General features: G+C 33.0%; 1 protein-coding gene across 1 annotated transcript in view; it reads right to left on the reverse strand.

The window, feature by feature from the left end:
- The window catches only part of LOC131065978 (probable LRR receptor-like serine/threonine-protein kinase At1g07650), a 107,351-nt gene that overhangs the window by 76,962 nt on the left and 5,397 nt on the right, over window positions 1-24,992 (reverse strand). The window contains exons 4-11 of the mRNA XM_058000625.2: window positions 20,970-21,041; window positions 20,748-20,819; window positions 20,549-20,620; window positions 11,736-11,807; window positions 11,540-11,611; window positions 11,346-11,417; window positions 11,042-11,113; window positions 10,845-10,916 (exon numbers count right to left, since the gene is read on the reverse strand). Coding sequence (XP_057856608.1) covers window positions 10,845-10,916; window positions 11,042-11,113; window positions 11,346-11,417; window positions 11,540-11,611; window positions 11,736-11,807; window positions 20,549-20,620; window positions 20,748-20,819; window positions 20,970-21,041 — 576 coding nt within the window. The remainder of the gene's footprint in view (window positions 1-10,844; window positions 10,917-11,041; window positions 11,114-11,345; window positions 11,418-11,539; window positions 11,612-11,735; window positions 11,808-20,548; window positions 20,621-20,747; window positions 20,820-20,969; window positions 21,042-24,992) is intronic.

Below are 24,992 nucleotides of genomic sequence, written 5' to 3' on the forward strand. Positions count from 1 at the left end.
GCACAATGCAACTCTAAAGAAGAGGTAATATTTTAAGATGAGGATGTGTGTGTGTGTGTGTGTGAGAGAGAGAGAGACAGAGACAGAGACAGAGACAGAGACAGAGACAGAGATAGAGACAGAGAGGATTGAAAATATTTATCCTTGGCCCCCACACAAGGAGACAAGGAAGAAATATGTTGCTGCCCTAATTATGATCGGTATTGAAAAAACATCACCACTCATGAGAAAGATCCCCCAAATGAAGTTGTATACTATTGACATAGGGTGAGGAGGAACATGATAGGGTGAATGGAGTGCTAATTTGCACTACCTCTTCACCAAGAAAAAGTTCTAGATTAGTTGTAAGAGCTATGTGAGCATGATCATATTGGTATGGAACAAATTCTTTAGAAGATTTATAATTTTCAAGAGAATGAGAATAACAATAATGAAAAAAAAAATGTTCATCATCTTTTTTTATTCTTATTATTATGTCTAATGAAAGGAAGAACAACATTATTATCATACTTCAATCTCCAAAAGATTCTTGTAGCTAATTTCTCTTGTTTGTCAATTGGAGTACGTCTTCTCCCTTAAGATGTAGGACAAGGTGTTCTAGTAGAAGGAGAAGGATGGTCTTTTATGATTTTGATATTTCCATATTAATGAGGTCTTGTATTCTCTTTTTAAAATTAGGACAATCATTGGCATGGTGATCGTGGGTTTGATGATATGAGAAAAAAAGATTATTTGAGGAAGAAGCACCTTTAGATGGATGATAGAGCTTATGAAATGCACAATACTCCTTAAGCTTCTAAACTTTAAGGAGATCACCCATAGGTGAATGATGAGAATTTCCTAGGCTTTCCATACTAGCTTATGAAGGAGGGTTTATAGGGATTTTGATTCCTTCTTCATATTTTCCAAGTCCTTGTCTAGTATAGGCTTATTTAAGATTATATTATAACCACTCCTATAAGAATGTTTTAATTATGAAGAAGAAGGACCATTATGATGAATTTCTTTAAAATTGGTAGTGTAAGGATGCATGGAGTGATCAAATGGATGATTGGATGAAGAATAGGCATCCTTTGTAGGGAGATCCACTTTTATATCACCGTTATTCATATCCTATTTGATATCTTGAGAATGAGGGTCCTTATCATCTAAGGATTCATCTTTGGTTAATGTTATATGAAGATATAGTGTTGGAACACAATGGACCACTGAGAGGGGGTGAATAAGTGGTAATCAATAAAAACATTAAGCTTCTAAAAGATCTAAGTATTAATAATTTTAATCACAAAGAAATGAGAAGAGGTATCAAACACATGAGCACACACACATAAGAGACATATGCATAACACCAGAATGTACGAGGAAAACCCATGGTGGGAAAAATCCTCAATGAGAAATGTTGCTGGAGTCTACTGCTCCAATCCAAACTCATAATGAAAATATTGGTTACAACTTACATGGAAACCAACCCAAAAGAGCACCAACCCCCAGCTTTAGGGCACCAACCCCTAGCGCTAAGCACCCACTTAGAGATTACAATGAATACAGATAATAAATACAAGTTAGATACCTTGTTGCAAATGAGTTCTTGCAACACCTTACTAATCTGCTCTTGAGATTGATTGACTCTCTTCTGTCCTTGGGCCTTTATACCTCAATCTTATCTCTCTGCCCTCTATCTCTCTCTGATCATGTTCTCTTCTCTCTGCTCTTTGTTTACTCTTCTCTCCTTCTGCTACTCTTTCTTCCTTTACTCAATCTCTTGTTGCCCCTAGATGTCTTGGCTCTCTGCACTTTGATTGATGTGTTCTTAACTTCAATGTCTCTTCCTTCTACCTTGCTATTATGTTTGCTCTAGCTCTGCACTTTTTATATCACTTCTCTACCACTCTCCAATTCATGTTTAGGTATGCTCTTCTCATGGCTTATTTGTTGCACGGGCTCTTGTCTATTCATACTTCCACTCTCTGCAAACACACTTCTTCACTCTCTATACATCATCTCTTTTTGATTGGCTATGTTCATCAAAATCACTACAATCATTCAACACACACTCTCTTGTTCAAGAGCCCTACTCTTCTTAGTCACACCCCTTTGTTCTTCACAGCTACATTCATCAACCATACCAATCTCCACACTGTTGGTCAACTCATACCACATCACATATCAGATAGACTTATTTTCCTCATTATCATACCCCATGATCTATACCATTTCCAATGTAGCTTGCAAATCATCCACTTAGTTGGTTTACCTCTTTCTAGCAAGCTACTCAAATTCCCAGAGGCACCAAACTATATTCTTCATCAACTTTGAATCTGAGTTGTCTATCTACTAGATTCAACCTTCACTGCTGGCATCATGGCGGTTTCACGTGCCACATCATCTTTGTGTCCTCCCTCACTAACCATCTGAGTCCAAAATGTATTTACTATATTATATAGTCAGTTCTGCACATAGGAAATTTTTTCTCTCCAACTAGAAATTAAGAATTAAATCATTCTTGTCCTCAAATATCTAGCATGAATCAAATTTGATCTCCCTTCTTGAACTAAACACCTACATTAAATGACTTTGTACTAAGTTATTGAAGATCTCCACTGTATCAAATTGGATTACCTGTACTAAACACATCTCCTTTGTTCACTATACCTGGCTCACTATATTTGGCAAACTCAATCTACCCCATAGATTTGGTTTTGCCTCAATCGATCATCTTGAGCCCTGCAATTACCTATAATAGGTTCGTCACTAATGCACCTCTATCCTTTGTCGACCTACTCTGAAGAATCAATGTCAATCTCCATTGTCATCGACTTCATCATATCCTATTTATTCTATCTAGCAAGGAGCCACATATCCTCATATTATTCATCTAGATTAGATGGTCAAGATTGGTCAAGATCCATGTGAACAATCAAGTGGCTCTGATAAGTTAATCTCCATGTTGTGACTAACCTTTGTGTTATGCAGACATATTGCACTTATCGGGTTTACAATTGAACACTTATGTCAATCAATTCTATCAATTGGATATTTCTACCCCCATGTTCATCGCCATAGTTATCCTGAAGTCAGTTTCTCAAAGCTCCATTGGTATAGTTTTAACTATCGGGATGACATCTTGCCTCTAATCTGATTTCACTAGCTATCCCGATGACCATGTGTATCTTTTGTTCCTTTCGTCGGCATTGGTTACTTCGATGAAATCCTCACCTTGAGTTCTCCTATCACCATAGGCTATCCCAAGCACAGTCTCCATGATGACACACATTATCAGCATAGGTTACCCGGAACTAAAACACTTCACACCAAACAACCACTTATCGAGATGACTATCACTATTGGCATAGCAAAAAGTTGTTAGAACGACAAAACAAGTTATTCTGATGACAAACTATCATCCTCCCTTTATTGGCATAAGTATTCTGAAATGCATATTCCATGGTGACAGACCTTGTAAGCATAGGTTACTCTGAATGCAACCCATCAGAATAGCCAATACTATTGGCTTAGCACATTGGACACTAACCCATCAAAAAAAACTTATTTTGATGATACGACATGAATAGGCATCCACATAGCTATTCCGAGAATGCAAGTCCAAAGACCTTCTCCATATCGGCATACGTTATCTGATTAAGAAAGCTTCCACAGAAATGACCTTGTGATTCCTTTGTTCTATCACTATGAGTTATGTTAATGATCATGCCAAGAAGTATTTTCTTCACTCTTCCTCTATCTAAATAGTTGTCTTGATCTTGTATGTGCTCCTGATGGTGTCCTCATCGACATAGGGTATCCTGATAAGCATACATTGGGATAGTTTGGTCTATTGATATAGAGGAAATTAGTCATCCTATCTTCAATAGCTATTACGAAGAACACCATTGATCTCCAAGTCAGCATAGCTATTCTGATATACTATTGAAGTAGTTTTCTCTATTGGTATCACCCAAAACTACTACTTTGTCGATGTTATGCTATCCCAATCTGACGAAAGACAACAGAAGCTGCACACAACTCGACATCAGCCTGACTTATATCGATCACAATTTCCTCTTCATGATTCAGTATTGGCCAAGCTATTCCGATATGACCACTTGAGCAAATATCACTTGCACAACACTTGATTGATATAGCTATCCCGATCTGATCAGTTGTGCATCCTTCTCAACTCTACCAGCATATACTAATATGCTCTTCATTAACATCTTAGCAACATCACTTCAATCAAGCTGAAACAACATCATCTCTTCCATTTTGACCTTCATCTGGGGCACACATCATCTTGCATTTTTATCCATGTCTTTGCATATCTCTGCGCCACCATCTAGTTGGTGTGAAGCTATCAAATGACAAAATATGTGACACTTATCATTTGCACCTCTAACAATCTGATCTTCATTCAAGCACACTCATCATTGGTTGCAAATTATTAGCCTTACACACACGCATATTGACATCAATGACAACTTCAATGCCAACATATAGATCATGAATAACATGCATAACTATGATGGTGGGAAAATGGTGAGTGATAGATCAAGAGAAAAACTAACCCTTTCCCTCAAAGAGAGATGGGAGTTTCAATATTGATTATTCTTCAAGAACTTTTCACCATTATATTAGGGAGATAAGGGGTAATTCACTAGATCCAATATCTACACAAAAATGATAGATTAAATTTTGAATGAATTAAGGATGTTATGATGATCCCCTTATTCGCTTTGTTTGATTTGAAATGGAAATTGATTGAATTGTGTAGTGTAAAAGTGATAATGAATTAGTTATGACTTGAGGTCTGAATATGGGATGAAGCTGTGCACTTGGATTTGGTAGTAAAATGTTGATATGAAGTCACCCTGCAAATTTGACAAAAAGTCATCTAGACCATGGCGGGAATGTACACGGTCTGACAAAAAATCCACGAAATGAAACAGGTTTTTCTACCTCTGCAAATGAAGCTTGGATCTAAAAGTACAGCTGTGCACTTGCAACCTACACAGAGAAAAGAGAGGGAAAGGGGTTGGGATTGGTGGTTTGCCTTTAGGTCAAACCCCGGTTTTGGAATTAACCAAGTAATGAAAGAAAGTACTTGCAAGTAGATGTGAATGAAAGACTAAATTGTAAATCACCTCAAGGGAGGTTGTAGTAGCAATGCTGATATAAATGTTTGTGTGGAATTGAATGTTGAAAGCAATCTCCTCTTCAATGGTTGAGTCCTTGACTTGAAAGCAACACTTAGCCTTGAAGGGAGACTTGAGAATGCTCAATGCTGGAAAAGAATGCTTGATCGCTTGAACATATCCAACTTCGACACCTATCCAACCTTTGTAAATGAGAGAACGCATGCCCCCTTAAATACATATTTGAAGGATTTGAATTTCATCACTGGCCGATATTGGGGAGATTTCCCGCTCACTGCACAACCCACAATGCTTGCACTAGAAAGGCTTTGCCCCAAAATAGGGCAGAGAAAGGGGCACCCCGCCCTTGTCCTAGGAGGAAAAGTGTGCCACACCCCTATCCAAGGGGGGGCAGGGGCACCACACCCCTGTCCTATGCCTTTGTCTAGGGCAGAGTGTGGACAGAGTGATGCAGAGGCCAAGGAAGAAGCAGTTTTCACAAGCTGAGCACTCTCTAGTCTCCAATCAGGCTAGAGGATTCGAGTTCGCATGCATGAAGACTCTAATGCAGTCATAAATTGCTAGGGTCACAATTTTATGACACTATAATAACATCATCTTCATTACAAATATGTTGATGATTAAGATAAGCTCTAAGAAAATAAGGAGGATCTAAGGAGGTTGATAAACCAACATTTTGATCTTGCCCCCCTTGCACTTGAGTATGCATGTGAGAAGAGGATGGTGTCATGTTACTCTTCAATGCTTGCTTTCCAATGGAGAGATCATTGATAGGATTATTAATTAGTTCTTCATTCACAATAGGTACCCTAGGAGATGTACAAGCGTTAACTTTGTCAATGTCATCTTTAAGATTATCATTGTCTACAAAAGCCTTTATGTGACATGGATAAAATCTTTGAGAGATAATTTGCAAATAAGAAGTATCTTTGATACCCTAAAAAATACAATATGCAAGAGTACTATGAGGGAAAAGAAGTAATGTAAAATGAAAGAAGCCATTATCCAACACATGATTATGATAAATGTAACTAAAAAGAAATGTAATCATATGAGAAATAGCAAAAAATGCAAATTTGGTAAAATTTCCATTATGAAATAAATCAGTTCTAAAAACACAACTAAAAAATTATGCAACCCACAAATCAATTGTATAAGAATAAATTAGGTTTTTTATGAAATTAACTGCTAAATTTATGTAATTTAATTGAAAATATGATCCATGAGTGTAAAATTGATTGTTTAAATACCTACAAATCATATTTGATACCATAAATTAGAAAATAAGCATGCAAGGAGTCAGGTTCACCAAAATGTAATGGTTGTAAATTTGGAATTAGAGTTTTAACAAATAGAACCACTAAATAACCAAATTAACCATACATTGAAAGAAGGGGGTGAATTCAATAGATCTAGCCATAGTTTGATTAGAAAAAGGGTTAAGTATACTGATTAGATTTACCAATTTTGTGTGGGTGTGTCTCCTCCTTTATTAGTTGACAATTAGATGATAATTGTAAATTAGTGCAAGAGTATGAATAATTGAAGTCAACTATCAAAACTAGACTAACACAGATATCCCATAGAGCCACAAATTGAGGTCTAGGCAAAATAAGATATTTAGAACCTGTTCCCAGAAGTTCGGCCTAATTTTTCCAAACCAAGTAGCATAAATTCGCCTTAGTCTTCCAAATTTTCATTTGTCAAAAGTTGAACCTATTTGTCACTATCGACTTTGTTGGCATTCTAGAGTACAATTTCTAGCCATGTTCCTATGCATAGAGAGAGATTAAATAGGGTCATCTATGGGGGTTTGCCTTAGGTCAAACCCCAATTTTGGAATTAACTATGAATGAAATAATGTAAATACTCCAATAAATGATAAGGAGATAAGCTCATATCTAAAAATATTGATAATGATATAGTTCTCTTTGAATGTAATCACAAATGTTGAATATAATGGCATGACAAACACATGAACATAAAAAACCCTAATCACACACACATTCTTGCAGGAATAGTGATGTAAGATATCTCCACAATGCTTAATGGATAAAGTACAACCTTGAATCTCTAAAAATGCTTGATGATGAATGCTTCACAGATGCATGAATAATTTAGGTATATGAGTGATCAATCATTTCTAGGTGAAAATGGATTGATAGGATGTCATTAAATAGGGTTCCCTAGGTAAATTACCAATTAGGGAAAGAACATCCAATGGTCAAGTATAGCCACAAGAACTAAATGCAATCGAGGAGATAAAGAAATTGGCCCATTTCAAATTAGGGCATGATTAAGGGGGACTAGAGCATTTTGGGGCACCCTGGTCTAGACCAAGGCACTCCACACCCTAGTCCTCTAGCAAATAGGACCTCTTAATCTATAAATAGAGAAGGTTCCTCCTATATGGAGCCCACTTGATGGTGTTCATGACATCAAGGGTTGGAAAAGGAGCCAGAACGGGCCTAGAGAGGGGATAAATATAGGACACAATAAAGTAGGAGCACAAACATGAGGTTTAAATTGGACCAATTAAAATTTACAACACTACAATATAATGCCTCTCCCTTTTGTAGTGTGGAGATGTGGATATCTTGTTTTGATGTGAGATTATTTTGGAGATGTTGAGATGTGCTTGTGTCCTTTTCTCTCAAGGGTCCAATCTATGATTTGCTTCAATGTGTTTTCATTGTCTATATGGCTTATGATGTGTTTGCACAAATCACATAATGTTGTGATTATATTATATTGTCTGCTTGTATTCTTTTGTGTCTAATAGCTTGAGATGACTTGATGTACATTGGCATTATGATATTCTATGTGATGTTTATTGATTTCTATTAATGATGTTGAGATGTCGGTTGATATTGATTTAAATGCTAAGTTAATGTACTATTGGCATTTAATGCATTTTGAGATGGAAAAATGATGTGATATGATTTACTATATTTCATGATGTTAATATTAACACTAGATTAAACGATTATGTCTATAAATTACTTAAATACAATTAGATGATTTGTTATGTGATATTTAATCCCATTTGGGAAATCATTTTTGCTTCAACTATTATATATATTCAGTTACCCTTGTCATTTGATGTGTGGTTACAGGTATCTAGTATCGACTCCACCTAGGTCCATAGGTCTAAGCATACTTTTCTCTAACAGTGGTTAAATAAGAGATAACACGTTAGCCAAAATCATCACTAAACCCTATCCATTTTACTTAATTAATTGTGATTCCACATGTGAATACTAGTAAAGATCTAAATATCTTGTTTGTGATGTTTGGATTACCTAAGTCCCTCTTATGGTTTGCCAGTAAAGAGAGTATGCATTTTCGTGTAAATTGCATATTGTCATCCATTTTAATGTGGAGTTAGATTTTAATGATTTTTAATGTAATTTAAATATTTTGGATTAAATTATCCATTATGATAATTCATTTTGTTGGCATTTACCAATTTGGGTGTATGGGTTATTTTGGGGTAAATTAAATGTCATTTCTTTTATTTATTTTTATTTTTACTTATTCATTTCTTAAAGTGAAATGAATAGTAATGGGCTTTTATATTGGTCATTTGGCCTATTTTTCAACACTTTGTCATTTTTTAATTTTATGAGCTCAAAAACCCTCTTACATGTAGAATTTGATTTTGTGAGAATTATCAAATTCAATTCTAGAACCTGCAACTTGCACAATAACCTTCATGGAAAGAAGACAAATATTTCACTAGAAATAATGATGAATTGAGATGGTTGAAAATGTACATGTTACATGCTTATAAAGGCAAGGCAATAATTCAAGCACCAATGAGGTGCAAGGGTAGGTACAACTACCCAACACAAAACACTAGATGAAGGTAACACAAAATAATATTAACCTTACTTACCACCTAAGAAAAGACTATGCCTAATTAAACTTAAGATGTGAGCAAATATTAATTTACTCCAACACCCCCCTTAAGTGCAACTTAGGGAGAAGATTTTAATGCAGAAGATGCCGCCAACAAATGAGGCTCTAATGAATGAAGCTTGATTTGAATGGATCATCAATGAAGATATTGGTTGTAAGGATAAACATGACCTCGACCAATGCCAAGATGCCAAAGTATCATGCAACCACAGTAGATCACCCAACACACAACAATTTGATCACATATTGAGGGATGCAAACAATCAAGGAACCGGTAAAAAAATAAGAGGTTGATTTGCAGAAAATATTAGAGCTAATCTGCAACTAACATATATAGTATAAACCCCAAACAAATATACGACCTACAAACTTAATATGAACCAAAGAGGAAAAAATAAATTTGGGCCAAATGACAATGGCACAATATATCGTTAAACAAATGCACTCATTGGAAAAATAATATGACCTTAAACAAGTTGTTGAAGCTTCTCAAATATGAAAGGAGATGCAGGAGGAAAGCTTTGATACCATGTGAGAATTATTAAATTCCATTCTAGAACTTGAAACTTGCACAATAACCTTCATGGAGAGAAGACAAATATTTCACTAGAAATAATGATGAATTGAGATGCTTGAAAATGTACATGAGGCTTGCTTATAAAGGCAAGGCAAGAATGCAAGCACCAATGAGGTGCAAGGGTAGGTAAAACTATCTGACACAAAACACTAGATGAAGGTAACACATAAAATAATATTAACCTTACCTGCCATATAGGAAAAGATTATGCCTAAGTAAACTTAAGATGTGAGTAAATATTATTTTACTCCAACGTATTTGATGACTTGAAGGCAATATTTTGTGAATATTGTTTTGGGTATTGGCTCATTAGATTTGGAATTGGAGATTTTACTTGTTGCTTTTTGGATTCAAAGAATTTTGTGGAGTTTTTGAAGTTTTTATTCTTTTCAAATTTCGGGCAAATTAGAGGTAAGAACCTCATAACTTTCTATTTGCTTTATCTTTTCGATTCTAATTTGTTGCAAATGAATCAATAGATGATTTAGAACATTTTCCCCTTTTAAACCAATAAATTACATTGCATATTTAATTTATTGTGAAAAGATTTAAGTAAAGTCCATTTTTTAAGTTGTTACCATGCCAAAATTTTAGTAAAATGCATAATTAGTATATGAGTGTGAAAATGAGATGTTGATTAGTTTTAGATCAAAAAGATATATTAAGAATTCTAAAATTTGAATTTTAAATTTCGAATACATTCTTTAAAATATTCTAAAGGATATCCAAACTTATCTATCCATGTATTTTTTTAATTTTCAAATATCTCTATAACCACAACAAATTTTCATAAACATGCTCCCCTTTCCCACTTCTACCAAAACATGCATTCTTACCTTAGATTTATTAATAAAATGATATATTATTAAATATTTTCATATCATTGTTCTACAAATATTCATAAAACTCATTATAAATAAAATATCTATTTAATAACAACTTGTTTGTACCTTAGAATGACTATGTTTTCCTTCACATAACTATAGAATTATGTATTTATGTCATAGTTATGTATTTATATCATAAATTATTATTCCGTGTTTAGTATGTTGTATATGTTCTTATAGAATTCTTCTAATGCCAAGAATTATGAATAATCGAGGATAGATAGTCACCTATTTGTTAAAAATTATAGATTCTAACTATAAAATAATTAACTCTATATTATTATAAACTATTGTAGTGTATTTACTCACAATATCTTTGGTTTGATGGAATCTCCAATATATTTTGGAATTTCTCCATAAAGCATTGCATTTCTTAGCACTCTGCAAAGAGAAAGGTAAACCACAAGCATATGAAAATATTATTCTTATAAATATATTTTTTAAAATATTTTAACTTCGTGTCTTTTATATAATGATATATTGAATAATCATATTTATATACTTACATTGTTCTTAATTTTGTTAAATTTTGTATGAATGACAAATTTGAGCCATCTCCAGTTAGATAAGATATCCTCCTATTTTTATATATAATCATTCAAAATTAATTAGCATCAATTTAATTAAGTACATATATTTAAATAAAATTGGTATATCTAAAATTTTAATTAAATATATTGACAAGTACAAGTTTAAAGATATAATACTAAAACTGACGAAACAGTTCTTTCAATTGCTATAATTTTAAGCATGAAATGTGATATTATGAATGAAGAAATAAATTGGGATGATAAAGAAAAAAATACTTACAAGTCTTCTAATTGAATCAAATTTGAAAAGGTTGAAGGAATTGGACCTTCTAAAGAAGTAGCTTCAAGTCTCCTATAATGAATAATGAATAATTTTAATATTTATAAGTTTATAATTCTAATATAGGTGCCACAATTTTTATAAATTTAAATTATAAAGAAATAATTCACAACAAATAAGAGAAATATTCTCACAAAATTGTAAGGCTTTTCCAATTTCCAATGAAATCCGGTATTTTACCCCTAAAGTTGTTGCTACTTGCTACACTGCAAAACTAGAAAACAAATTAGCATGCTTAAAATGGAATATACATTTCATAGTAATTTTCTAAAGTTTAATTTATAAAATTTTATAATGCTAGAGTAGGAACCAAAAAGCATGGAAACTTACAAATTTTTTAGTCGATGGAAGTAGCCATATATTTTAGGTATCTTCCCATGCAATTGATTACTTTGAATATACCTATGAATAAAGAATAAAAATTACATACATACATTATGCATCTAATAAAACTACAAACAATATAAGTACTTATTTACTTGATAATGAAATTGAGATAACTTATTTTTGCTTAAAAAAATTGATAATATTTTTAACTTAGAAACCCTATTTTGTAAAACTATATGGATATCAGCTTAGTGTTGCAATGTAACTATCTTATTCTATGCTTGAGATATTTGTAATTACACTTTCTTATATCTAAAATTTGGACAACCACTTTCCATTAGGAATGGTCTATGATTATATAAAAAAAAATTGTTAGGAAATGTACCAATAGTTGTTAAGAAATGTACTAATATTGTAAAAAATAACCAATCAGGTGATGCCATATCAGTTGCACAACTATTGGGGTCTCTTTTGCATGCCTATTGGTCTCACTTTTTTTTGGGCTGTTTTGGACACCTTGGCAAAAAGCATGTTGATGTGGCATCATATTTGATGATGTGGCCCTGAAACCTTAGTTATAAGCAGGGGACTTGCCAAGTAAGCTGCTGTAAAAAAAATAGAAGTGATTTGAAATTTCCAAGTAGGATATTGAGAAGCCTGAAGTTAGGGTGCACAACTACTGGGTCCTTTCCCCTAAAAGTCATAAGGATTTTGAGCCCACGAGAAGAAATTGTCCCCCTCGTATTTCACTAGAGTTTATAATTAAAACTATGAAAAAAAGCCACCACCTTTTTTGAAAAAGTCATTAAAAATAAAAGCTATTAAATTAAATTCATTTGAATAATAAGTGGGGCCAACTTTTAAGTTGCATGTGTAAGGAAATTAGCTATTTTTCTTCAAATGGGCATGAATTTTACCCAAAGAGTCAGTTTTTCAACTTCCTATCTTGGTTGGAAAACTAATTTTGAGCTCTACACTATAATATAGGTTTCGTTTTTTGATTTTGGCATTTTGTTATGTTTTTGGGGCATAGAAGCTATAATTTCTTTGTTACACAATTTTGGTCATAATTATTACATATGGAATTGGATTTTCGAATTCAAATTGGTATTGGAGAGAGTGTCTAGTCTAATAGACAATATTGTTGCTAGTTTATTAGTTTGATAAGTATGGAGAGTTGTGTATTTGGTTGATCACTTGTAGGTGCCTAAGATTCAGAGTGTGATTGTGTGAGCCTCTATATGAGTCAAGAGGTGAAATCTTGAGGGGGTACATGGATTTTATGAGATATTTATGATGCAATAGCTAATTATTAGACTTGGTTCTTCCTGCTATAAGTTTACAAGTGTTTTTTTAGAGTTGTACTTTTATGGTGATAGGTACATAGGTTGTTCTCGGTTTAAGGACATGTTTCAAGATGGTTTGAGACTAGGAGTCTCATGTGGATGATAGTTGGATGTAGGTACAATCTTGGTTATGATTATGATGTCAAGGTTATGAAAGTATATATTTTGCATTGACATGACATGACCATGTTTGTGGTGATTGTAAGGAAGTTAAGTAGCAGAACAACTTCCTACACTAACCTTGAGAAGAGTGTAATGCAAAATCTTTTACAAATCCTTACTATAGTTACAAAAACTTAATATAAATAAACATAAATAGTATGCATGCCACAACACAATGATTTATGAGGGTAAATCCCTTTCGAGAGAAAAACCTCACACTCTAAAAGTTTCCCAATATATTATTCAAAAAGCAATAATAAATTACAGTATACTAACAGAGCAAGCATTTCATAGGAGTATCACCAACCAGAGATTTAAAGGTATCTCAAGAGCTATATAAGACTCTTACACATAACCTCCATCTCACACACCTCATATATAGGAGATACAATACATGAAACCATCAAACAATATTTCAAAACCATGGGCTAAAACCACCTAATAAAGTGGCACCCAACTTATCTCCAATCCTACATGACTTATGATGTGTCAAAACACACATCAACACATTCACCACTCTTTTACAACTCATTTATTTTTTTAATGCATTTTTTATATTTCCTATTTCAAGAGACCCAACTTTTGAAGGCCGTAACTTTTGAACTAGGTGTCTGATTGATGAACGCTTTCAAGCATTGGAAAGCTTGCAATGTGGGTTATCAATCTATAACCCACTACTTAGTTAGGAACAATTTTGGGCCATTTTGGAGCCTATAAAGCCCTCAAAATTGACTCAACACTTTTGTTTGCAAATTTGAAAAATGGAAACTTAAATATTTGCAAAACTAGACATGATCTTCCATTGAGAATTTGCCAACATGCTCATCTAGCCAATTGGAAACTTTGGGGAAAATTTCAGACCAATCCATGCTCAAATGAAAATTTACTAAAAATATTAACTTTATGTATATGCAAGATTGAGACGCCATTTTCCTAACATTCTCCCACTTGTAAAACACCTTGCAAGAAAAAAGGGAGTATCTACACAATAACTTAATTGCTAGGGGTCATAAGGCCCATACACTCGAACACCATTGGAACCATCTATGCTCACAACCTTAGTTAAAGAATCTACAACATTCATCAAAGTCTCTACCTTAATAAGGTTCACCTTGCCATCTTAGAGCAGACAAGTATGAGAATAAGCCCAATCATGCAACATTGTTTATACAAATCCAAAAATATTTACTCAAAAAAATAAATTGGGGTCTTTTATTAAAAAATTCCCATTTATAATCTCTTTCAAGAATAACAAAATTACAATATCCGTTCATATAACTTTCTCTCATTGTTCTCTTTTCCCTCAAATGACAATCATTTCAACATCCTCCTCTTGTTCACCAACTACCCTTTTGTTCAACTGCATTTTATATGTTGTGATGAAATTTTAATAGTCAATTAGGTGTTCCAATCATGATGTGCTACATGACTCATCATTAACAAGAACAAGAAATTGAACATCATTTCGATGACACAAGACTATATTGGTGGGAGTTTCTTTGTGCCCCATCAACTCATCAATGAAGGATGCAGTTGAAAGCAAGTAAGGACAAAGTCCATTGGTGAGACTTTCTTATACCAATGAAAGCCCCTTTTGTCCCATCAATCAATCGATCATGAAGAATGAATGAAGTATGGGCCAAGTTCGTCAGTGGGAATTAATTTATTCTTTCAAACACCAAGTTCTAAACCAAACCAAAACTAAAACTAAAACAAAATAGTAGACAACTTAAAAAGGAAAATATATTTGGGTGATAAAGATTGCACATTCACCCAAGATGTTCCTACATCAAACACCTTGGGTAGGAGAAATATTCCATGAGAATGAAATCGTGAACATTTGGGCCAATTTGGAATTGGAATTCCATACTTAGCCAATTCATTTATCTTCAACCAAGAGGCCTCCTCAACTAGTTTTCCCTTCCATCAAACAAGATATTCCATGTATTCATTTTCACACATAGCCTTTGCAACTCTAGAATTAAGGATTGCATCCACTTATTGATATTTCTTTTTAGGTAATTGATCAATCCATGTTGGTTCATGAGATGTATCTACTAGTAAATGTGTTTGTGCACTATCCTGCCCCTCATAATACATATACATCTCTAACATTGAAAATAGGAGAGATATCAATGTTCTTTGGAAGGTCAACTTCATAGGCATTAGCTAAAAACTTCCTTGAGATCTTGCAAGGACATATCTTCTTCCATTTTAGCTTATTATAGGTTCCCTATGGAAATATTTATTTTCTCAAATAAACCCATACCAATTCATTCATTTGAAATTCTTGTTTTCATCTATGTACATCAACATAATCTTTATACTTGTTAGTATTCTTCTCTATTTTCTCCTTCACTTCTTTGTGAAAATGTCTAGTTTACTCTACAAAATCTTCAGTCATAGCACTTGTCATCACTAAATCTTCACTATCCCTAAATTCATCTACGCCCCTTGGTTTGTAACCATACACAATAGTGAACTGAATTTTTCCCACACTCTTATTGACTGAGTTATTGTAGGAAAACTTTGTCTGTGGCAATATTAAATCTCATTGATTTGGTCAATATCTAATCAAACATATCAGTAAATTATCCAAACTTCTATTAACAATTTCAGTTTGACCATTAGTTTGTGGATGGTAAACTGAGCTAAAACCCAACTGTGTGCCTAACTTCTTCCATAATGTATGCCAAAAATGGCCAACAAACTTGTATCCTACTTTTAGATAATAATTTTAGGCAATCCATGTAACTAGTTGAACTATTTCTTTGAATAATAAATTTTCTATGTGGGAAGCATCACTAGTCTTGTTACAAGGAATAAAATGAGTCATTTTAGAAAATCTATCAATAACTACAAAAATTGAAACACTACCTCACTGAGTTTCTTGCCTATCAACAACAAATTTTCCTGGATAAAATACTCCATTCATGGGTTCAATCCACTTCCATTAAAATTTTAAATACTATCCAAGCTTCCTTAAAATTGGAATCTTATTCATACAACTCACTCAAATAATCAAATCCAACAACATTCACTTTTAGCTCTTTCAACAACAAATTCCTTCTACTTAGTGCATCAACAACTCTATTGGATTTACCACTTCTATGTTTCAAGATAAAAGAATAACTTTGCAAAAATGTAATCCATTTTAGATGCCTCTAATTTTACTTACCTTGGTTGTTAATGAACTTAAATGCATGATGATCCATATACAACACAAACTCTTTTAACAATAGATAGTGTCACCACTTCTTGAGTGCCTACATTGTATAAAATTCCTAATCATATATTGAATATTTCCTCTTAGCTTCATTCAAATTTTTGTTGAAGTATGTTATTGGTCTTCCCACTTTAGTTACAAATCCTCCTATAGTTGTTCCACTTGCATAACTATAAACTTGGAAAAGTGTGAGCCAAAATTTGGCAATGTCAACATTGGGTTGCTTTGTCACTTTAGTCTTTAGAAATTGAAAACTTTTCTTTGTTGCAGCTATCCACTTAAATTATTTTCTCACTCCCTTCATGGTTTTAGTTATGGGAGCACATATTACACTAAAATTTCTTATAAAATTCTTCTAGAATCTTGAGAATCCATGAAAATTATGGGCTTCAAACATACTTGTTGGAGATGGACATTTATCAATAGCCTCGACTTTCTCTAGGTCCATTTTTAACCCTTCCTTTGAAACTACAAATCCTAAATAAACCAACTCCTTTATAAAAGTACATTTTCTAAGATTCACCATGAGCTTTTCTTCTCTTAACCTTTGCAATACATTCCTAATATGTTCAAAATGTTCTTCCTTTGTCTTACTGAAAATTAGAATATCATCAAGATATACAATGAGAATCTTACCAAGATAGGGCTTCAACACTTGGTTCATTGATCTCATGAATGTGTCGGGTGCACTTTTCAACCCAAATGACATAACTAGCCACTCATACAACCCATCCATTTATCTTGAACAATGTTTTTCACTCATCCTCATCAAGAATTATGATTTGATGGTACCCACTTTTCAAGTAATCTTTGTAAAGTATCTTGATCCACTCAAATAGCCCACTATTTATTCCAAGTAATGGAAATTTATATTTGATGAGAATTTTATTAATTTCTCAAGAATTGGTGCACATTCTCCACTCACCTCCTTTCTTTGGTGCCAACATAGCAAGTACCACATAAGGACTATGACTTTCCCTGATCAGCCATTTGTCCAACAATTCTTGGACTTGTCTATTGATCTCCCCATTCTCCTTAGGTGTCATCCTATATGGTGCCTTATTTGACAAACTCAAGCCTCGAATCAAATCCATAAAATGACATATTTCTCTTATTGGTGGAAATCCATCTGAAAATTCTTTGATCATTATCTTTGCATATTCATCTATAGTTTCTTGGATTTCTATAGGTAACTCCTTCTTTCCTACTATCACGTGTTGTGTTGGTTGGGAAACAAAAACATAACAAACTCCATCCTTCTTCAAATCCTCTGAGAATTTCTACCTTGAAACCAAACACACTCTTGAACTACCTTCCACATCTTCTTAATCCTTCATGGGATTCAAAATAAATTCTTGACCATCCTTCTTGATGGTGTAGGTGTTATTCTTCCCATCTTGAATAACTTACTTTTCATATTGCTACGGTCTACCCAACAAGATATAATATGCATCCATTGATATTACATTACATAATATTTCATCCTTATAATTTCCAATTTGAAAATTGACTAGGCATTGTTCTCTTACCACCAATTGACATTCTTTCTCCAACCATGAGACTTTTTACGGGTTGGGGTATTTTAACCATTTCAGCTTCAATTTCTTCACCACTTCCTCAAATACAATAAATTATCCATGCTACTGCTATCTACAATCACCTTGCAATATTTTCCTGTAGACTTACATCTAGTTCTAAACAGATTTCTTCTCTGAACTGATTCAACCTCTACCTTCTACGGGTCTAATAAAATTCTTCTCAACATTAAGGATTCTCCATCGTTCAGATCCTCTTCATGTTTTGAAGATTCTCCAACTTCAGCATCCCCTTGGACCATATGAATTTCAGCCTCCCTTCCTTTACCTCCACTTAGTATTTGTGGACATTCAAAAGCTCTATGCTCAATTTCTCCACATTGGTAACACATACCAGTGAATCTTGTACCTCTTCCTCTTCCAATACTTTCTCATCATCTAAAGGACTTGCCTCTTCCACGAAAATTTCCTCCTCCTCCCATTTCTTGAGTATAGGAATTTGTTTGAGAGGTACCGGTTTCATCTTGTCTCATTGAATTTCCTCTTCCACCACTACTTTGCCCTTTGCCATGTGCATTTTTGCCTCTTCCTCTGTTATTGTTCTGCTACCTCCTATTTAACTTCTCCTCAACCTTTGAAGAACATTGATTAGCCTCCTCTATATTATGTAATTTAAGAATATTTATTTCATCATGAATTGACACATGCCAGTCATTTAAATACCTCAAAACCTATTCTAACTCATCTTTAGTGTGGCCTGCTCATATGCTTAATCGATTTGTACACACAAAAGCCATTTAAATACCTCAAAATTTTAAGGGCTTCTATTATATGACATATAATAAATAATATATTAATTATATTGATTATTAGTGTACATATTTATCAATTGGTATATATTGATTTATCAATTGACATCAAATCTACAATAATAAATACATATAAATTTAATATGTATTTATTATATTTTTGTACATATTAGTTGATAGAAAATGGATATTTCTATTGGAAAAATGTTGTCTCAACCTTTCATTTGCATGCGGATTCTCTTCAAAGCCTTGGATTGTCTAGATAAGCATGTTGGTAAATTTTTGTTGCAAGATCATAGCTAGTTTTGAAGATATTAAAGTTTTCATTTTTGGAAGGTTTTGTGAAAGATTTTAATTTAATTTTGAGGAATTTAGACCCTCTAAAATGCCCTAAAAAGTGGGCGTAAGCGACATAGTAAGTTACAAGTAAATAGAGCACTTTGTGAGCTTTTTGGTATTTAAAACAGTTCAACAATTGGACACCTAGTTCACAAGTTATGGCCTCCAGAAGTTTAGACTCTTGAAATAGGAAATATAAAATGTATTGGACACATAAATGAGCTATAAAAGGGAGGGACACATGTTGATGTGTGTTTTGACACATCATAGGGCATCTAGATTGGAGATAAGGTCAACTCTACTTTATTGGGTGGTTTTAGCCCATAGTTTTGTAATACCATTTGATAGTTTCTTGTATTGAATTTCCTATATATGAGGTGTGTGAGATAGAAGTCATGTGTAAGAGTCTTATGGCTATTGAGTTACCTTTGAATCTTTGATTAATGGTACTCCTATGAAGAGATTTCTCTGCAAGTATATTGTAATCTATTGTTGATTGCTAAATAATATATTGACCTGTTTTTGGAGCATGGGGTTTTCTCTTGAAAGGGTTTTGCCCACGTAAATCACTGTGTTGTGGTATGAATGGTATTTATGATTATTTGTGTTAAAAATTTATAATCGTTGTAACAATCTGTTTATGTTTTGAGCTATCCTCCTCTCAAGGTTAGTGTAGGAACTTGTTCCACTACTTAAATTCCTTACAATTTCTAGGGTTTCAAAATTATAGCATATTAAATCTTAATGGTTCCTATTGTATAACACAAAATTTTACATGTGTTTATTGTTGGTAAATATATTGATTGATATCAATTAATATATATGTATAAAAATAATTAATACATACAAAGGTTTGCATTTATTATTTACATTGGTATGCATATCAATTTAGTGATTGATATGTATTAATCAATAATGAAATTGATATCTCAATATTTCTATGATATCTTATTAAATTTTGTATGTATGGGTTGAAGTAATTTCTAGAGTTTTTACTATATCATATTAGAACTTTTAAGGGCTTCTATTATATCGCATTTACTTAAATTAATGTTTTATTTGCTGGTGTATATAATAGACTTATGTTCAAATAAAATTCTTTAAGATAGACTTATATTTCTCTAAAGATAGGTCTACTAGTTTTATTTTATTTTAAAAAACTATTATTTTTCAAATCATGATTCATAAAATCTAAATTTGAAATAACCAAAATTAAAATAATAAAAAAATATTTTAAACCAAGTAGCTATTAAACTTCTTTTTCTAAAGCATTTATTTGATAAATCTAAATAGCTATTAAACCATTTTTTAAAGCATAATTTATCTTATGTTATTTTAAAAACTATAATGAATTTGTAAGAAAGATATACATGAGAAGAAATGGCACATGTAAACTTACAACATTTCGAGATTGTCTAATTTTACAAATGATTGTGGTAGTAGTCCAGATAGCTCATTTGAATATAAATCCCTATCCAACATAAAAAGAGTAACATTGATGTTAAATTATTACTCATAATTTAATCACCCGAATCATGATTTTCTACAATTCTTGTACTTATTTTCAAAAGTTTATACAACCAAAATTATTATCTTACATTTTTAGTAAATTTGTGAGATTCCCAAGTTCTTCTGGAATAGAGCCAAATAAATTATTCATACCTAATGACCTGAAATAAATAGATCAAAACTTTCAAATTTAAAAAATGAAAATATAATATATAAATTTTTCAAATATTTTTTTTCAAATAATCTACTCTTTCCTAAATCTTTATTTATAAGATAAAATCCAAAAAAATATCATCTAAATAAAAACTTACAAATTTCTTAAGTTAGCTAAAGATCCCAATTGTGGTGGTATTGGTCCATTGAGATGGTTGCAACTAAAATCGCTGCAAAAGGAGACATCAATAATACAAGGGAGACGGTAAGTATATTTCAATTGCTAATTATTTTCTCTTTACAAGAGGATCTACTAAAGTGTGTCACTATTCTTTCAAAAAATCCTTTGAAATTAACATGATATGATAGTATTTTAAATTCTAAATTTAAATATAAATTAAAGTATATTATTTTAAGATCATATTAAATAATCTTTATATTTACTTTAAATTTGAAGAGTAGTTTATTTTTAATATCTATTTTTATTATTTAAAAAAATTAAAATTAAGAACTAATATTTTAGATTAAAAAATTTTGATATTATTTTTTAAAATTCTAATTATACTTAAATTACTTTGAATAGAGATCATTTATTTTTAAACATTAAACATAACTTTATAAGTATAAATTTAAATCAAAGATGAAACCAAAATTATTTTAATTCTAAACATATTAATGAAAAAAATAAAAAAATCATGGTCATTAATAAAATATCTAAATGACTACATGCAAAAGATTTGTCAATATAATTTTAACTCAAAGATTAAACACAAGATTTATCCTCCACAATAAATAATTTAACATTTGAATTGAAAGTGAAAAAAAAAAAAGCATTTAAGATATCTAATTAAAATCTAGAAATTTAAAATCTAACACAAGTATAAAATTTTTTTTTAATAAATATTATTTTTTTTTAACTATTAAAATTTAAATAATGTTAGCATAGTCAATATGTCTTATGGATATCAATAAAGTCATACACATGATATGTTCTATGGATATCAATAAAGACCATGGGTATCAATAAAGGTGTATAAATGAACCAATTATTGTTCAAAAATGTATAAATGAACCAAGTATATGGTGCAGGAGCACGCGGGCCAACAAGCGATCAGCACCAATTTTCAGTTTTGGTTTGTCGTAGTCTCGGCATCTCTGCATTGACAGCTCCAAATCTGGAACAGCAGAAGACGACACTCCAGAAATTCGAACTGCAATTAACTCTGTGAGTCAATGTGATCGAATGTTTTCCCTTTGTTGCATAGTGGAATACTGTTTCTTCTTTGTTGCTGTTGCTATTTTTGCTCTCTGATCTAAGGCATTGAGTAATTCACTCCAATACTCACAGTACGGATAGAAGCCTTTGATCCTTGTTCGCCGGCTCAAAATAAAAGTATAAACAACTAACGGGGTTTAGTTTTGAACAACAAAATAATTAACATGTGTGCAAGATATAGAAGCGTGGAGTTGCACCTCAACTGTTTGACAGAATACCCCAACGAATGTGGTCTCTTTGACAGCCTTGATCGAAGGATCTGTACAAAATGGATTTATCAAAAGGGCTCTAGATATTTTTGAGCAAATGAGACAGGCAGATATAAAACCAATTTGCGCAATTTTTGCCAGGATATTCACGGCCTGTTTTGGAATAAGGCATGTGAATCGCTTTTGCAGAAAGTGTATTTGTTGGAAAGGCTCTGGAAACTTCCATGGACAGTTGTCTTGAAACTGATCAACTTCCTACGTTGGAAAATGTCCAAAATGCTGTTAATCTGAAAAAAATCAGCATGGAAGATAGAAGCTCAAGTCAATGAATTGGTGAAAGCATCAGGAATGAGAACCGATGGAAGGCTAGCAGATTAAAAAATTGCAATAAAGAGAAGAGAGAGAATTCGAATAGATATCCATATGAAAAGGCATCGGTTCCATTGACAGACCGAATGAAGATTTTAATTGACATATGTGTTCATAAATAGACGAAGAAGGAGAATCATTGTGGGAGGCTGCGAAGTGAGTAGAGAGGCGACCCCAAGACGGGTAATGTTTCTGGCTGCTACGATAATGAGAGGTGAGGGAGCTGCATAGTATGAGAAGCATCAGCCCAAAAGGGCAGTCTGGAAGGTATCGCCTGGAAACAAAGTGAGGGCTGTGTTAACATGCTAATAATCAAGCCCAAAAGAAAGAAAATTAGCAGATTGATATAGCTACATAGGAGAAGGTAACAGTCAGGGGTATAGGAACAGAGTGAGAGCATATCAATAGAGGAAGACGTGCCTTGAGGAAGGATGACAGAGGGCCAAAATCTGTAATTAATGTGTTGCAATAACTTGATGGTGTAGTGAAATTGAAATAAAACGAATGGTTGTGTTGCAATCTCGTCTCATTGTCATTTGATTTTTCAGCAGAGAGCCTCTGCGATTATGTGAGGTGTGTTTTGAGTTTTGTGAATTGGCAAAGGGGAGTACCCTGTTCTGCATCAGTAGATTTCTGTTTAGAAACAAATTATTTCTGGAAACACATTGGTGATGCAGTGGGAATACACACAAAATCGCTATCAAACACAACCTTATACAACCCAAATCAAATACCACATTGAACAATGGAACAGATTCAAAATCTGCATAATGAACTCATGAGATGTTTATATCATATTTACTAATAAATCATTACAACAACCTCTCAACTGAGAATACATCAAATACAGCCTGTAAGAGTGACAAATGTGAATTCAAAACTAAAAATAAACTCACTTACAACAGCAAGGACACATAGGAAACGAACTAAAGAAATTCTCTATTCAAATCACACTCCTCAACATCACCAGCTCTCTACGACAAACAAAATCAACTCTCTGTAGAATTCAAAACGCACATCTCCAACTAATTCTCTGCTGTAAACACCTCCCTACACCTGCAACAAAAATAAATTATTCAATCCTCAAACAAAAATACTACACCTACCATGTCCTCTCCAAAATCTGGGTTTTTCTTATGTTTTCTTAAAACCCCTCTTCCCAAAAACAATCCCCTTCACTCCCAAAAATCCTCTCCAAATTGCTACGTCCAATAAAAACCCCCCTTGTGCCTTCTCAAAATGTCATTTTGAATTCATTTCCAACTTCATGAATGTGCATTTACACCTGCCTGGCCATTTGCTAAAATTAGGTCTGTTGTCATACCACTAGCTGCACATTGATTCGTAGAAAAGAAAAACTCAGAACCATAAACTGATTTGCCAAAATTAGACTTTTTTTTACAGGCTCCACTCCTCAAGCAATAACATTCAAAATCTAATTCAAGGAGTTTTGAAATATCAATTTGAGCTCACTCCACACGGATGCCCTGCATCAGACACCCATGGTAGGAAAAATATGTTTCTTGAGTTGAACTCCGAAACATTTGCAGAACCTATGCCTGTCTTGGATCCATCTCTCTTCTCTGTCCAGTAGAATTCTCCTATTCATTTCTTTTTGCAATCTCATAATATCATTTCTTCTCATTCTTACATTTCTATTTCCACACTTCATAAGATTCAAAGTATCAAATCTAATTTTTCACCAACATAGTCTATCAAAATCAGAATAAACAACTAAATTTATACCTTCCCCTTTAACAAAACAAATATCTTCCCTTACCTCATTTGCTGTGTTACCTTTTCCTCCTCCTTCCACCTTGTTTCCTTCATGAAAATTCTGAAAGACATACAATTGCTGCACCCTGGCTTCCTTCACTCAAAACAATGTCAGGAACCTTCATCTTTACTATTCTCAAACAAAGACTCGCTAGAAAACCCTTCATTTACCTCCATTTTATGCCCTTCAAACTCAGCTTTATCAAAGTGATCTATTGTTGCAATAATTTCCTCTATCTCTTCATTCTCATTTACATCAAACAAACCAATAAGATTTGATTTTACGTTACCTTCTGCTGCAACCTTCGTCCCACTTGAAATTAGCTCTTCCCATTCTCTATCAACCGCTTCAATATACTTCGGCAAATCTTCCTTCTCAACTTCGTCTTGGTTAGCTTTGGCAAAACTAACATGTTCGTGCTTCATGCCATCTATATCATCCACTAAACAAACTTTTGCACTGCTAAATGTCTTTTCCATCACACCATGCAATGGCTTCAACTTATGTTTCACTCCATCCTTCATCAATGAGTAAACATTGGTATATCTAT

Source organism: Cryptomeria japonica, chromosome 2 (genome assembly GCF_030272615.1).
Source record: "Cryptomeria japonica chromosome 2, Sugi_1.0, whole genome shotgun sequence".
NCBI lineage: Eukaryota > Viridiplantae > Streptophyta > Pinopsida > Cupressales > Cupressaceae > Cryptomeria > Cryptomeria japonica.